This window comes from Gopherus evgoodei, chromosome 4, assembly GCF_007399415.2.
Source record: "Gopherus evgoodei ecotype Sinaloan lineage chromosome 4, rGopEvg1_v1.p, whole genome shotgun sequence".
Lineage (NCBI taxonomy): Eukaryota > Metazoa > Chordata > Testudines > Testudinidae > Gopherus > Gopherus evgoodei.
In genome coordinates this window covers 30187790-30205488 of record NC_044325.1, presented here as the reverse complement: position 1 = coordinate 30205488, position 17699 = coordinate 30187790, and the positions used below count along the sequence as shown (strand labels likewise).

Genomic DNA, 17699 nt, shown 5'->3' with positions numbered 1-17699 from the left:
TGAAAACTATACTTTAAACAGAGAAAAGAACAGTAAAGAAAAAACAAATTTCATTTCAATTAATTTAAATAGAGTGAGTGCAACAGTATTCAACCTGCTGGAAAAGCACGTTTGCCACTGAGTCAAGCGGCCAAATGCCACATAAAAATATTATAGTGTGACATACTGACATTGTGTTGTGATGTTGCTATATCACTAAAACAGATTCATGACCCATCACATTCTGATTCAATATTACAATGAAAGCATCACAATACAGTTAAAATATTGCACCATGAGATTTTTATAGCTCTAGAAAACTGCACTTGAAAACACTATCCTTCTCTCTTCCCCTTATTCTCTGCCTCTCCATTCTTGACTGCTCAGACGTAATCAGGACGATTCTTTACAATCTCTGTGCAATTTTGCACTCCTTTCTCTACAGCTTATTTGGCAGGTAATGTAGGCAATGCTCCTGTAACTGAAGAGACCCAAAGAATGTGGGAACTGAAAGAAGTGGAAGAGTCTGAAGCAGAGTATCTGTCTGAGAGTTTATTTCACCTTGTTACACCAACTGGAGATTTTTTCAGAATACTTCCTGAAGCACCATTTCCTTTTTTTTTTTTGGTTGCACTATTAAAATTTTATTTGGAAAAGTCACTGAGTCTTAACAATAATGGCCAATATATAAGCAATAAAATAATTATGCAGAATGAAAAAGAAAATATATATGATCCACATGTCTGACAAAATTCTAAAGTCACAGAGTTAGGGGGTGAAATCCTGGACATCAGTAGGAGTTCTGCTATTGACTTCAATAGATTTCACCCACGGTTCAAAGGAAAACTTCACAATCAGTCACAGGAAATTAAGATTAATTTTGTTAATATATTTTAGGTTGGCTGAATTAAAATACAAGTTTCTGTAATTAACTTGGAAAGCAATGAACAATCAACGATAAAAATCTAAGTATGTGTTTTACATCGGACATAATGTCCTTACCTGTTTAGAAATTAACGTAGAGTCTCTCTCTTTTGAATGTACAGATATGTTGCAGTCATTTAGAAAGTTAAGTGCTTCATCCAATTCTTTTAACAATCTTTCATACAGCCCACTTTTGTCGGTATATGGTCCACAGTCTACCACAATCTCACATGGCTGAGAAGTATATCTTCATTGAGAGAAGCAAAAGATTTGGTCAACTATAGCTGTTGAAAGTCAGTTGCTTTTAGCCACTAAGGCTATACATTAAACAGGAAGGACAGTCATACCCAATTTGAGAGGGTTTTAAAATTTTTTTAGCAGTAACAAACAGAAAACAAATGAATACACAGTTTAAGATATTATATAGTACATCAAAAATAGTGTACTTATTTTTTAATGCCTTAAGAGTTAGTATCTCTCAAAAAAGACTACATAAATATAATTCACACACTATGCAGGAGCTAAAGACATATATTTGAACTTTTCAGGAATGAGTGAGTAAGTGTCAAAGTCATGTATGAAATGGATGTTACATACCTGTTACTGAAGTTCTTCGAGATGTGTGATCCCTATCTATATTTCATACATGGGTACGCATGGCTTCCACGTGCCCGCATCTGGAGATTCTCAACAGGCAGTGCCCAATTGGTCTTCTTGTGCTCCAGACTGAGGGTATAAAGAGGCAGTAAGGGCCAATGCCTCTCCAGTTCCATTTCTTAACTATGAATCCAGTGGGATCCAAAGCAGAGAGGACGGAGGATGGGTAGTGGACTACAGTTAGACACCACACATCTTGAAGAACTTCCAGTTACAGGTAAGTAAACCTTCATTTCTTATTTGAGTGCTAGTGCCTATGTGTATTCCACAAGTGGGTGACTGACAAGCAGTATTCAGACTGGAGATGAGGTTCGAGAAGCTACAGTGTTTTGTGAATGTGTGACTGGAACTCCAGATAGCCACTCTGCATACATCCAGTATCAGTACTTCCCATAGAAATGCTGTAGAAGCAGTTTGGTCTCTGGTTGAGCATTCCCTTACTCCATCCAGAGGATGGATACTCTAGCAGCATGTGGTGATACGACCAGAAATCCATTTAGAGATTTGCTGAGAAGATACTGCTTGTCCTTGAAACTTTTCTGCGACAGAGAGAAACAGTCTTATTGATTTTCTCATTGGTTTGGTCGTTTGAAAATAGAATGTCAGGGAACATCTGACATCCAGGGAATTAAGGTTTTCTCTTCAATGGAAGAATGAGGTTTTGAGAAGAAAACAGGTAAGTAGACTGATTGTTTGACAAAAAAATTCAGAAATTACTTTAGGGAGGAATTTAGGATGAAAGTGAAGGGAAACCTTCTCCTGACATGCATCCGATGAAGTGGGTATTCACCCACGAAAGCTTATGCTCCAATACGCCTATTAGTCTGTAAGGTGCCACAGGACTCTCTGCTGCTTTTACAGATCCAGACTAACATGGCTACCCCTCTGATACTTCTCCTTGTGAAAAACTGCATATGGTGGGTCTGCCATGAGTACCCCCATCTTGTTCACTCTTCTGGCTGAAGTAAAAACTAAAAATACATCTTTCACAGAAAGGTGAGAACACAGAACATATATCTAAAGGTTTAAATGGTGGTCTGGTGAGTACTGAAAGGACAAGCTTGAGGTCCCATTGAAGTAAGCCTTGACCATTGATGGAAAGACTCTTTATGAATCTCACTATTGTTGTGCGAGTAAAAATGGAACATCTATTTACTGGAGGAAGGAAAGTACTGATTGCTGTGAGATGGACTCTCAGTGAGCTAAGGGAGAGACCCGAGATCTTCCATGACAGGAGGTAATCTAATATGACTGGAATATCTGCAGAGTGTGAAGAAGACTGACTGACTGATCTGCACCCAGGTAGAGAAACATCTCCATTTAGCTAGGAAGCAGTTCTTACTTGACTCTTCCATATTTTAAAGAACATAAGAATATAAAAATGGCCATGCTGGGTCAGAACAATGGTCCATCTAGCCCAGTATCCTGTCTTTCAACAGTGGCCAGTGCAGATGCTTCAGAGAAAATTAACAGAACAGGGAAATTATCGAGTGATCCATCCCGTCATACAGTCCCAGCTTCTGGCAATCAAGAGGTTTAGGGACACCTGGAACACAAGGTTGTATCCCAGAACATCTTGGGTAATAGTCATTGATGGCCCTATTCTCCATGAACTTATCAAATTCTTTTTTGAACCTACTTACACCTTTGGCCTTCACAACATGTCCCAGCAATGGGATCTACAGGCTGACTGTGTTTCATACGTTTGTTTTAAACATACTACTAATTAATTTTATTGGGTGACCCCTGGTTCCCGTGTATGTGACGGGGTATGTAAAACTTTCTTCTTCATTTTTTCCACACCACTTATGATTTTATAGACCTCTGTTATAAAGCCCCTTAGCTGTCCCTTTTCGCAGCTAAACATGCCCAGTTTTTTTTTATCCATACTCCTACGGAAGCTGTTCCATATCCCTAATAGTTTTTGTTGCACTGCTCTATACTTTTTCCAATTCTAATATATCTTTTGAGATGGAGTGACCAAACCTGAACACACTATTTAAGATGCGAGAGTAACATGGCTTTATATAGTGCCATTATATTTTCAGTATTATTTTCTATCCCTTTCCTAATTGGTTCCTAACATTGTTAGTTTTTTTGACTGCTGCTGCACACTTAGCAGATAATTTAGAGAACTGTCCAGGATGATTCCAAGATCCCTTTCTTGAGTAGTAATAGCCAATTTACAACCCATCATTTTGTATGTTTAGCTGGGATTATATTTTCCAATGTGCATTACTTTGCACTTAACAACACTGAATTTCATCTGCCATTTTCTTGCTCAATCATCCAGTTTAGTGAGATACATTTGTAACTTTTCAAAGTCAACTTTGGATGTGAATGTCTGCAAAACTTTGCCACCTCACTATTTACCCCTTTTTCCAGATCATTTATGAATATGTACTGGCCCCAATACAGTTCCCTGGGGGACCCTACTATTTACCTCTCTCCACTGTGAAAATGAAACACTTATTTTTACCCTTTGTTTCCTATCTTTTAACTAGTTACCAATCCATGAAAGGACAGTTCCTCTTATCCCATGACTGCCTATTTTGCTAAAGAGCCTTTGGTGTGGGATCTTATCAAAGTCTTTCTGAAAGTCCAAGTGCACTATATCACCTGAATCACCCTTGTCCACATCCTCAATGACATCCTCAAAATATTATAATACATTGGTGAGGCATGATTTCCCTTTACAAAAGCTCTGTTAACTCTCCCACAACAAACCGTATTAATCTGTGTGTTCTTCACTATAGTTTCAAACAATATGCCTGGCACTGAAGTTATTGCCAGGATTGTGTCTCAAGCCCCCTTTTTTTTTTTTTAAATTGGTGTTATATTAGCTATACTCCAGTGATCTGGTACAGAGGCTGATTTAAGCAATAGGTTAGTTATCACTTTTAGCAGTTCTGCAGTCTTGAATTTGAGTTCCTTCAGTTTTGTCGCCTAAAAAGAATGGCTCGTGTGGGAATCTTCCTCACATCCTTTCCAGTGAAGACCAATGCAAAAAAATTATTTAGCTTCACAGCAATGGCCTTGTCTCCCTTGAGCACTCCTTTAGCACCTCGGTCATCCGGTGGCCACACTGATTGTTTGGTCTGCTTCTTGCTTCTGATGTACTTTAAAAAAAATGTTGCTGTTAGTTTTGTCTTTTGCTAGTTGCTCTTCAAGGTCTTCTTTGTCCTGAAGCAAGAGAGGGATTGCAGACCAAGAGAGCAAGACGATGGGCTGAGGTAGACTGTTCTCATTTCTAGCAGGTTGATGTGCAGTCTGGCCTTCTGTGGGTTCCAAGTGTACTGTTTGGTTATTCAGGTAAGCATACCAACCCAGAAGGGATAAGTCCATTATGACTGAGGCACTAGGGATGGGAATGTTGACATGAACTCCCACTTGCACCGGTTCCAGGTTCGACTACCAGGTAAAAGATGTGATGATCCTTGGGGGAATGGTCACGCTGTTGTTGATGTGGTCCTTGTCTGGTGAGTAGATGGACCAGAGCCAAGCCAGTAGTCAGCACAGCTGAAGTCTGGCGAATCGTGTCACATAAATGTAAGATGCCAAGTGGGCTAATAAAGATAGGCATACTTTAACCGTAGTCTTTGATCTGCAAGTAACCTGTGATATCAAATTGCTCACTGATTGGAATATTTCTGTGGGAGGAGAGCTCCAGTTGAAATTAAGTCATGTCACTCCAATAAAGTTTATTGTCTGTGTGGGGATCAAAATGGACTTTTCTTTGTTCACACAGACACCCAGCGCTGCTAGAAGATAAAGCAGTAACAAAGTCACCAACCTGACCTTATTGTTGGAGCAATTTATTGCGAGCCAATCATCCCAATATGGGAAACCTAAGTAACTGTGACATCTCATTTGGGCTACCAGCCCAGAGAAAATCTTTGTGACTATCCTGGACGCTATTGCTAGTCCAAAGGGTAGGAGTCTAAATCATTAATGCACGTCACCTACCAGGAACTGAAGAAACTTTCTGTGGGATGGATAAATATCTACATGAAAATAAGCATCCTTCATGTTAAGAGTCATGGACCACTTCTCCCCACACAGAGGAGGTAAATTATTGATGCTAGTGTAGCCATCTTGCATTTTGATGTTTGAATAAATATGTTCAGTTGTTGAAGGTCCAGAATGGGTATCCACTCTCTACCTTTTTGGAGGACTTTATTAAAAAAAGGTCTGTGGAATAGAACCCTCTCTGGATACTGAGGTGGCAGTCATTCTGTCGCCCCTGGTTGGAAAAGAGAACCCACCTTCTGGAGAAGAATCTGCTTGTGAAAGTGATCTCTGAAGAGGAACCAGGAAGTGGGTTTGTGGGAAGAATAGGAGAGAAGATTGATGGATTAACCATAGTGGATAATTTCTAGACTCCAAATATCTTTGTGATAGCATTCCAATTGTGGGCAAAAAGTGCAAGTTGGCCCCCAAAGACAGGGGAGCTAGAAGTTGTTGGCATCAATAACGATGGGAGGTTCTCAACCGAAGAGTCAACAGTAACCCTTTACAGGTGGGTGGAATGGGTGGAGGTCATGGTGGTAGAGGTCTCAATTTTCAGACCATGAGTCCTCTGCCACTTGTGCAGAGGCTTGGCTGAACACTGGTGATAACAAGATTGTGGAGGGGGTGGGTCTCAGTCTATACACCTGCATGCAGTATTTTCTCTTCAGGGCTGGGGTGCAAAATTCCCAGAGTGCGGATGGTTGATCTAGACTAAAGTATTTCAACAAGCATAAAGAATGATCAGTTTTCTCATTAAACAATCTGATTTGTTGAATGGTGAGTCCTCTGTATGTTATGATACTCCCTGGGGAACCCTAAAGAGTGAAGCTAAAATTTACACCTCAAAACTATAGAAGTGGCTAGCACTCTGGCTGCCATGTCTGCTCCATCCACTGCAGCTTGTAGGGATGTTTTTGCCACTGGCCAGCCTTCCTCGATGAAGGACTGATATTGGGCTGTGTCCTCAAGGGGAAGTTTGTCCTTAAAGTCTGCAAGTCTATAGTAGAAGTTAAAATCTTTTTATGGTAACAAAGCCTCAGATAGTAATACAGAATTGCATGCCCACAGGAGAATACCTATCTTCCCAACAGGTCCAACCTCAGAGTACTCCTTGCTTGGACCTGTAGGTTGCAGAAAATCAAGCAGTCAGTGCTGGGAATTCTGGATCTCCCCTAGAAGGGTTATGAAAGTGATTCACTATTCTCTGCAGTAGCTCCTGGTATTGCTTGTGGTCGTCTGGTGAAGACAGAGTGATTCTCAAATCCAGAAATGAGGATGTTGGTATCACTGATTCCTATGGATCCAGATCAATATCCACATCCTACTTTGACAGATCCAAAGGATGCCAAGTGGAACTGGTGGAGGTCATGGTGGTAGATGCCTCGATTTTCAGCCCATGAGTCCTCTGCCGCTTGCGCAGAGGCTTGGCTGAACACTGGTGATGATAAGATTGTGGAGGGGGTTGGTCTCGGTCTCATGAATGGATCCAGGAGTCTACTATATGGATCCCAAAAGCCCCAATAGGGCCTATATGAGGGGTCAACCAGTTGAGGGGGCTGCCATGGAGTCAGGTACCAGCAATCCCTAGGAAAGTCATACCAGGGAGAAGGGCATCCAGATCTCCTTGACTCTGTGCCAGAACTCATCTCTCTAAGAGAAGATAAAGGACTGGCAGGAGCATCTGATTCTGAGGGTGGGAGTGGAGATGGCTCCTCTGTTACTTAAGCAGTTTTATCCTCTGGTGTGGCAGTCCTTCACAGGACAGGCTTAAGAGGAGAGTGGATTGAGGATAAGGGAAAGATGATATCCTCTCAGGAGACATCAGTGTCCATACATCCAAGTGTTTGGGGTGCTCCGGTGATCATAATCAAAAGTGACGATGTGTCCTGAGACATTGCTGTTAGGCTGGTCCTTTGAAGAACGAGATTGCACTGCTGAAGTGTCAGATCACCAACTCCATCCAAGAGTTCTGGGATGCCGGTCTTTACGTTTAGGAGACAGAGCTACCAATGGAACAGATGGATCCTTTTTCTTTCATGCTTTACCCTCCTGCTAGGGGGTCTTAAGCAGTCCTGAGCCCTTAACATCTGCATGCGAAGACTCGCTCGACCTGTCCGGTGTTGGAAAGGGATCTCTTCTCTTAGGAAGAGACCTGGACAGGGATTTGTCCTCGTAACCATGAGTTTCACTTTCTCTCATACAAAGTCCTTGAGCTTAGCAGCTTTTGGCTCCGTTCCCAAGCTTGTGCTGTTTGTACGTTGGGGGCTGATGTACAGGGGTCTCATAGCCTTCTCCATAAGGTGTTTCTTCAACTAAGGTTCATGAACTGTGCGTGTTCGCAGGGGAAAATGAGCAACAGATGCTGCACTTTGCAGAAATCTGAGTATCATCCAAAAAGCAGAGGCAATGTTGGTGGTCCTCATTCATGGGGAAGGAACAAGGGCAAGTGATGCAACGTTCTTGAACCCCGAGACTCTGGGCACAGTCCCAGGCGGAGGGAAGGGGCTCCCCAGCAAAAGGAAAAGCAAGCTCTACTAGCTATACTATAAAAACTAACAATACTAATATAAAAACGCATTTACAATATCTATTTACAACGTATTAGAAGAAAGAATCTGAAGATATCTGGACACAGAGGATTCTGACTCAGGCAATGCAGTGGTAAGAAGATCCTGTAGAGGCATCAGCTCACACTGTCTCTTATGCTTTTCGTCTGGAGCACGAGGCGAGCAAATGCTCATATGCAGGCCAACAGACAGTGCTTGTTAAGAAACTCTGGGTGAATGTGCATGGTGCACATGCATACCCATGTGTGAAATACACATAGGAACCAGTACTCAAAGAAGAAAGTGAGCTTTGCAAAAGAGAATTGTTCAAGTTTAGATAAGGGCCCCCTCTGAAATGTATGCTAGTAGATAAAGCAATTGTACCATCTTTTACTTTGTCTTAAATAAAGCATCTACTTATATTTATACCAACCAAACGGGGAGGAGAGGGGGAGGAATAGGGTCAATTACAATTAACTCACTGACTATAGATGCAAAAGTTGATGAACATACACATTTTTCTTCTGCTACGTGACAAGCAAGAGACATACTATTATTACTACTTATTTGTACTTAGGTAGCACTCACAATGTTCTTGACTCTATACAAACATACAGAAAACGGTCCTTAACTGTGACAGTATTTCTGAACTGCTTTTGTTGTTTTTTAACAACAATAGTAAAATTTTAACATCTGCAAGACCTTACAGTGCGAGTTGTAAAATCCTGCCAAAACCAGCTCACAGCTTATAAAGCTCCAATAATATGCTAGTTACTTTTCAAATATAATAAATTGTAGTCCCTGCCCCCAAAAGCTCTCAGTCTAAGGAACAGTTGCTTTTCAGAAATCTCTTCTTAGGTAATCTTCACCATTCCTTTTAAAAATATTTAAAAGCTCTCACTACTCAGAAAGAAACCTGGCATCAATTTTTTTTATAAAGTGATGGCACTGTATGTATAATTTTATATATACACACATATATATCCATGAGCTTAAAAAACATAGCTACTAATGGTGTTCCTTCCTCAGTCTTACTGATATGAAAACACAAATATAAATTTAACACTGACAATTGTCTATTAAAATGTACCTATCTAAGACCACCAAATCAGTTGCAGTTTCAGCATTGCTCTTTAGGATTTTCTCCAGTTTCTGAATCTTCTCCTCTAACTCAGCAGGATCACATTTCCCATTTAAAATGGAAGCTGTTAATCCCAGGATTCGAGGACTGGTTGGATAGTTCTCACAGATCTGCGAAGTAACCAGAACAGCAGGGTAATAAAACTGTCAATTCCTCCACCAACGCATCCCAAGTGTATCTTTACAGATAAATTTCTAGATCTCAAGTTCAACTAGTATTTCAGCACCAGGTGTCAGAAAAAGAACAATAGATATTTTCAATCTAATATAACTAACCAACTACAGTTAAATTAGAAAATTGAAATATGTTAAATATAAAATTTTAACTTTTATTGTTTTAGTAAAAGTATGCAAAGGTAGAAATTTGTTAAACATTCTATTAAGGAGAGATAGTCAAAGCACATAAAAGCAGGTGTGAGGTACCTTGTCAACATTTATACCATAAAACCGACCATCTTTTAAGTGTTTACATCATGTCAAAGGATTAAAATACCACTATAAAAAAATTAAACCTACCACATGATCCCTGGTTAAGCCTATCATTCATTGGGGAAAGGTTGGAGGAAGAAGGAAGGATGAAGGAAAAAAGATACAGAAGTAGATGCTCTTTGAGTTGCTTGGTTCACTTCAATTAGGACAAATAACTCACAGGGCCAAAAATGCCCTCACAACAAAAGAAAGCTTAAAGCTTTAGAAATCAGTACCTATGTATTTTTTAAAAAAAAAAAAAAATCCACACTCTCTCAAATGGTTATTTTATCAATGGTTTCTTAAAGGTTCAGTAATTCCATTTACTCAAAATAAGATTCAATTTTAAATTTACAATAAAATTAGCTGCACTACTACATCAATTCCTGACCAAAAACCAATGTAAGTTATGGTAAAGATACTGGTTTCACCATTCTATGGATCACTGTTCTATGATGTCAATTTACTCCAATAACTCTTCAGTAAATTCAGCATCCCAAATTACACTGTACACTTCCCATTGTTTCTCATTGTCAGTTCTGTAGTGAAGAGGGGTGACACTTGGGCATTTTATTTTAAAAATATTAAATACCTTTTAAGGTATAAATCCATATTTTAGCTGCCATGCAAAAGTTAGATACATTTCACATTTCTAATCTGAAATTTTACCACAAACAAGTGTTAAGTTCTTGTTTCCAAGCAACTTGCTTAATGAAGGAAGCCCATGTTATCTACATGAAATAAAATAAAGTGCTATTGTTCTTACTACCCCAATTGTAAATGAACATAGTTTAAACAGGAACACCTTAATAAGAATATAAAATTATTTGAGATAAATACACTAGAATAAATTATCTAATCAAGAAACTCTACAGTATATTTATAATTTGACTAATCAAAAACCTACACAGCACCAAATAAAACCATTTTATGAAGAGTTACATTTTTGAATAGTGTTAAAGCATTGACTATCAGTTGCTACATCATTCCATCATAAAATGGTAGCCAAAATTCAAATATTTCCCCTCTTGAGAGCAATACATACCAAAATGATTTTAAGTAATAATCTTTACACTAAGTCAAATTAGCCAGTGAGCTTTTCATTAACAGATTTGTGATCTGAACCTCAGTGAAATTAGAGACGCTGAAAATAAAAAGGTTAAATAATGGTGACTTACCTTCATAATTTCTTGATACGGATGGTCCTGGATTGCAAGATGGCACTCATCAAACACCAGAAGATTAATGTTTGACAGGGATAAGTATTCGTTTTTTAAAATTTTCAAAATGACATGACATGTCATAACCAGAACCTAAAAAATACAAAGAGAAATGCAACAAATACTAGCTATTACCATGTTACCATGAACATTGCTAGCTTTTTTGACTACTACTACACACTGAGCAGATGTTTTCAGAGAACTATCCAGGATGACTCCAGGATCTCTCTAGAGTGAGAGCAGCTAATTTACAACCCATCATTTTGTATGTTTATCTTGGATTATGTTTTCCAATGTGAATTACTTTGAACTTATCAACACTGAATTTCTTCTGCCATTTTCTTGCCCAGTCATCCAGTTTAGAGAGATCCCTTTGTAACACTTCACAGTCAGCTTTGGACTTAACTGTCCTGGGTAATTTTGTATCATCTGCAAACTTTGCCGTCTCACTATTTACCCCTTTTTCCAGGTCATTTATGAATATATTGAGCAATACTGGTTCCAGTGCAGATCCTTGGAAAACCCCCACTTCATTGTGAAAATGGACCAAGTATTCCTACCCTTTGTTTCCTGTCTTTTAACCAGTTGCTAATTAATGAAAGAACCTTCCCTCTTATCCCATGACAGTTTACTTTGCTTGAGAGCCTTTGATGAGGGACCCTGTCAAAGGCTTTCTGAAAGTGCAAGTACTGAACTCTATATTGACAGATCACCCGTCCATATGCTTGTTGACACCCTCAAAGAATTCTAATAGATTTGTGGGGCATTTCCTTATAAAAGCCATGATGATGCTTTCTCAACATACTGAGTTAATCTAGATGTCTGATAATTCTTTTCTTTATTATAGTTTCAACCAATTTGCCTGGTACTGAAGCTACTTTCTTCAGAACTCTTGCGTGAAGACCATGTTCTCATGGTGACTTATTACTGTTTAATTTAATCAATTTGTTCAAAAAAACCTTCTCTACTGACACCTCAGAAGTATTGCCTCAAAAAATGGCTCAGGTATAGGAATCTTCCTCACATCTTCTGCAATAAGACCAATGTAAAGAATTAATTTAGTTTCTCCGCAACAATCTTTTCCCCATTGAGTGCTCCTTAAACACCTTGATTGCCCAGTAGTCCCACTGATTGTTTGGCAAGTTTCCTGCTTTCAATGTACTTTAACTTTTGCTGTTAGGTTGTATCTTTTGTTAGCTGCTCTTCAAAGTCTTGCCTAATTATACTTTTACACTTGACTTGCTAGAGTTTATGCTCCTTTCTATTTTCTAGAGTAGGATGTTAGATTTCCAACTTTAAAAAGATTTCTTTTGGTTTCTAACTGCCTCTTTTACTCTGTTTAGCGATACTGGCATTTTTCTGGTCCTCTTACTGTTTTTGTTATTACTACTACTACTAGTACTACTACTATTTGGTGAATACATATAGTTTGCACCTCTATCATGGTACCAGTGTTAGCCAATGTGATAACCAATGGGACACAGTATTACCAGGGTACAAACTATATAGAAATGACAGAGTAGGTTGTGATGGTGGGAGAGTGGCACCATATGTGAAAGAAAGCAGAGAGTCAAATGTAGTAAAATGGATAGAATAATAAGAGTATAGTTGTAGGAATATACTGCCAACCACCTGAGCACTGTGGTGATGGAGACTGTGAAATGCTCAGAAAACCCAATAATAATGGGGGCTTTCGACAATACCAATATTGATTGGGCACCATCATCAGTGTCATGGATGATATGGTGATTGAAAAAAGGAGCACTGAAAGCCCAGTTTCTCAAAGACACACCATGGGTACTCTCATGAATATTCTCTCTCTAGGTTTGCATTTAAATACCCCAAGTATGTTGAACTTTGCACCGAGCATGAGAAGGACTTGGTCAAAACATAGCATTCAGTTTGGGTAAAAATTAGTTTCTTCCCCAGATCACCTGCACTGTAAACTTTTCACTTTTTTGGCAGTTTATATTACACATCTCACCTCATGTTTAGCAAATTCTTGATTCCACTTCTCCTTTGTCCATGATTCAATTATTTCTAAAACTGAATACTCCCCCACCTTCAGATCTGAATGGGTCCTAACAGCTGACACTTGCTGAGCAACTTGATTTGCTTTTAGGGGGAAAAAAAAAAAAGTTTGCAGTTTTCAATTACAAAATGGCAAAGAATTTTTAAATACTTTAGTCTTAAGTGTACATGCTATTGTATCCATGAGTTTTATAACACCTTTAAAATTAGTATAAAACTAGATAAATAAATTAACTAAACTAGATATACACAATTATAAGACGACAAAAATCAGGCACCATACAAAGAAGCATAATGGCTCACAATACCATTCCATGTTTGTTTCTCATCCCCCACCAAGAGAGATCAGAAATTAAACATCTCAAAGTAAATTGGCCCTCATTCACTTCTTGGTCTGGTCTTGGGAACTAGCAAAACAACAGAAAAAAAAATGTGGAGTTTCTAGTAGACAAAAGTCATGGGGTAAAGGACACATAGAAGCCTTCAAACCATTTATGGAAACTATGCCTGACTGAATAAGTAATTCTATCCTGCAATTTTGTGCAGCATGTCAGAAACAAAACTGGCCACTTTTATCTAGTTTTTATTAAGGATTATTCCCGTAATAAACACACACACCAAACAAACCAATCCCATTTTTTTGTTACCTGAGTTGACCAAGAAAACTGTTCTCTTTCCATTTTTGTTGAAGTCTCCCCTGATCTGATAGGACAGCTCTTTAGCGAGTAGTACTGCAATAAAAGTCTTCCCTGAGCCAGTGTTTAAACAGACTATCGTATTATGATCCAAAGCTGCTTCAAGCAGTTCAACCTAAATTTGCAAATGATAGAAGTCACTATTTGCACAGGTAGAGTAATTAAAAACAATGAAAAAAAGCAAAAACTATCCACAGAAGTTGTACCTGGATGAACTGTGGATGAACCAATGGGTATTTTTAAAGCTAACTAGTCCCCAAGAACTGCCACTGATTTTTTAGGACAAGAAATTTATTTGCCACAAAGCACATTGTCGGGTTTCATTTAAAACATGGAAACAAGTTATCAGCTCTATAAACCAGGCTGTGTTTTAAAAGCTATAGTACCTCACTTTGCTAGTTCACCTCTACCCTGATATAATGTGACCCGATATAACACAAATTCGGATATAACATGGTAAAGCAGTGCTCTGGGGGGGGGGGGGGAAATGTGTGTGCACACTCCGGCGGATCAAATCAAGTTCAATATAACGCGGTTTCACCTATAATGCAGTAAGATTTTTTGGCTCCCAAGGACAGTGTTATATCAAGGCAGAGGTGTACTGTCAATATCTGATTAAATAAATCTTTATTACGTGTAATGATGTCTCTAGTTCAGTGTGCTTGATTTAATTCCTGCAGATGACTTCTGGATCTAAAAATATGAGCCTCACCAGTTGAGCAAAAAGACCAGATCCATTAGCTCAAAGGCAGCAGGAGTCTCTAATCTCTATGTGGTGTAGCCACTAGAGAAGGACAAGGAGCCATACCATGTTAACATGGGTTACACATTTATACTTCTATGGCTTCTACATGTTGAAATACTTGTATGATTCACCCAGCGTTAGACGAAAAATTTACATCAACTTAAAGCAATTTTTATTCTGACAGCTGGATGACCAACATTTTAGGTATCAAAGCAGCTGTTTCAGATCACTCGTCACACATAAGGCTTTCAAATAATTAAAGAAATGAGCATGACAATACTCCTGAGCGATGCTTTCTGGCCAATTTGCACACTAAACAGTGGCTAGTACAGAAAAATAATGTCTTGACTTTCCAATTGGCTAGAGGTATGGTACCACTATCATTGCTGCAACTGTTAAGAAGTAGCGTGAGCACTGCAATTAGAACATAAGAACGGCCACACTGGATCAGCCAAAGGTCACTAACCCAGTATCCCGTCTTCCAACAGTGACCAATGGCAGGTGCCCCAGACGGAATGAACAGAACAGGTAATCATCAAGTGATCCATCCCCAGTTGCTCATTCCCAGCTTCTGGCAAAAAGAGGCTAGGGACACTATTCCTGCCCATTCTGGCTAATAGCCATTGATGGACTTATCCTCTATGAATTTATCCAGTTCTTTTTTGAACCCCGTTATAATCTCGGCCGTCACAACATACTCTGGCAAAGAGTTCCATGGGTTAACTGTGCATTGTGTGAAGAAATACTTCCTGCTTGTTTGTTTTAAACCTGCTGCCTCTTAATTTCATTTGGTGAGCCCTAGTTCTTGTGTTATGAGAAGGGAAGCAAATAACACTTCTTTATTTACTTTCTCCATACCAATCATGATTTTGTAGACCTCTATCAGATCCTCCCTTAGTTGTCTCTTTTCCAAGCTGAAAAGTCCCAGTCTTATTAATCTCTCTTCATACAGAAGCCATTTTATACCCCTAGTCATTTCTGTTGCCCTTTTCTGAACCTTTTCCAATTCCAATATATCTTTTTTGAGAGGGGGCAACCACATCTCCATGTAGTATTCAAGATGTGGGCGTACCAAGGATTTATATAGAGGTAATATGAAATTTTCAGCCTTATTATCTATCTCTTTCTTAATTATTCCCAACATTCTGTTTGCTTTTTTGACTGTCGCTGTACATTGAGTGGATGTTTTCAGAGAACTACCCACAATGATTCCAAGATCTCTCTCTTGAGTAGTAACAGCTAATTTAGACCCCATCATTTTATATGTATAGTTGAGATTATGTTTTCCAATGTGCATTACTTTGCATTATCAACATCAAAGTTCATCTGCCATTTTGTTGCCCAGTCACCCAGTTTTGTGTGATCCCTTTACAGCTCTTCACAGTCTGCTTGGGACTTAACTATCTTGAGTAGTTTTGTATCATCTGCAAATTTTACCACCTCATTCTGTACTCTTTTTTCCAGATCATTTATGAATATGTTGAATAGGATTGGTCCCAGTACAGACCTTTGGAGAACTCCACTATTTACCTCTCTCCATTCTGAAAACTGACCACTTATTCTTACCCTTTGTTTCCTATCTTTTAACCAGTTACCAGTCCATGAGAAGACCTTCCCTCTTATCCCAGGACAGATTACTTTCTTAGGTGAGGGACCTTGCCAAAGGCGTTTTGAAAATCGAAGTACACTATATTCACTGGACCACCCTTGTCCATATGCTTGTTAACCCCCTCAAAAAATTCTAGCAGACTGGTAAGGCATGATTTTCCTTTATAAAAAACATGTTGACTCTTCCCAAACAAATCATGTTCATCTATGCAGTGACAATTTTGTTCTTTCCTATAGTTTCAATCAGTTTGCCCGGTATTGAAGTCAATCTTACTGGCCCATAATTGCCGGGATCACCTCTGGAGCCCTTTTTAAAAACTGGCATCACGTTAGCTATCCTCCAGTCATTTGGTACAGAAGCTGATTTAAATGATGGGTTACAAACCAGTTAGTAGTTCTGCAATTTCACATTTGAGTTCCTTGAAACTCTTGGGTGAAAATGATCTGGTCCTGGTGACTTATTACTGTTTAAATTTATCAATTTGTTCCAAAACCTCCTCTAGTGACACCTCAACCTGGGACAGTTCCTCAGATCTGTCACCTAAAAAAAAAATGGCTCAGATTTGGGAATTTCCCTCACATGAAGACCAATGCAAAGAATTCATTTAGTTTCTCTGTAATGACCTTATTCTCCGTGAGTGCTCCCTTATCATCTCGACCGTCCAGTGGTCCCTCTGCAATGGAAAGCTCTTAACACAAATGCGCATACAACAAGAAAACCAGTCTCAAGAAGATTATCTCGAATAAATAGATAGAATGAAAATAAAATCTTATGCACAGACAATGAATAATAATATTGTCATTAGTACCTGATATTTTCTTGGTGTGTAAATGTTATCATGAATTGCTTCTTGTTGCCATGGCAGTCCAAAAAAGGGACCCATTGGTGAGGAAGCAGGGGTCATAAGCTGCAGTCCTGCCATGCTGAGGGATTGCAAAGCAGGGCTTTTCATTCATTCATTCATTCATCCAGTGTTTTTTTCATTGCATTTTTGTTCCAGCACAGCTTACTATGAAAAAATAAGGCATTAAAATCATGCATTATTAAAAGCACAAAGCAAAAGACAGGTTTTCGATATGAGTTTATCTGGGAACATCTTTACTGGAATTTTATTTCTTGGAAGGTCTAGCCTTTTGTTTACTCACATCTACAGAATAGTAACAATAATTCAGAGTTAAACTAAGAGGTCTAAACAAACAGCCATTTTTTCAATTTCATATTTATACTGAGGACAGCATATTATTAACCAATGTCACAGAAACTCAGAGAACCTGCATTTTTAAAGGGAAACCCAGAGGAACATCAAGTTCACACTCTTGAATTTGTTTTAATTCTGTTAATACAGTCTTTATTTACAAGGTCCAGAAACATGTTAAATTACAAGATATACGAAATAACATACATGTGCTAGTTCCACTTTAAGTAAAACAGAGTAACATGATAAAATTCTGGAAAGTTGGTCCAATAAAAGATATTACCTCACCCACCTTGTCTCTCTAAAATTCTGAAAAGAAGAGTGATAATTGTCTCTCTTTTGCTGGAAAAATTCTGATGAGGAAATAATATGACACAGGTTTCCCTTTGAATATTCCCCAGAAGAAAAAACAATGCAGAATATCAGACAGATTAGGGAAACTAGAAACTCAATATTTTAATTTTGTAATGGTGTAATAG

General features: G+C 38.7%; 1 protein-coding gene across 12 annotated transcripts in view; it reads right to left on the bottom strand.

Moving 5' to 3' along the window:
* The window catches only part of DICER1 (dicer 1, ribonuclease III), a 104152-nt gene that overhangs the window by 46321 nt on the left and 40132 nt on the right, over positions 1-17699 (bottom strand). For all 12 annotated transcript variants that reach the window (XM_030558829.1, XM_030558838.1, XM_030558830.1 and 9 more), the window contains 6 exons: positions 16834-17034; positions 13624-13786; positions 12930-13060; positions 10904-11038; positions 9208-9368; positions 982-1150 (listed from right to left, as the gene is read on the bottom strand). In XM_030558829.1, the coding sequence (XP_030414689.1) occupies positions 982-1150; positions 9208-9368; positions 10904-11038; positions 12930-13060; positions 13624-13786; positions 16834-16977 (903 nt within the window). In that variant the 5' untranslated portion in view covers positions 16978-17034. The remainder of the gene's footprint in view (positions 1-981; positions 1151-9207; positions 9369-10903; positions 11039-12929; positions 13061-13623; positions 13787-16833; positions 17035-17699) is intronic.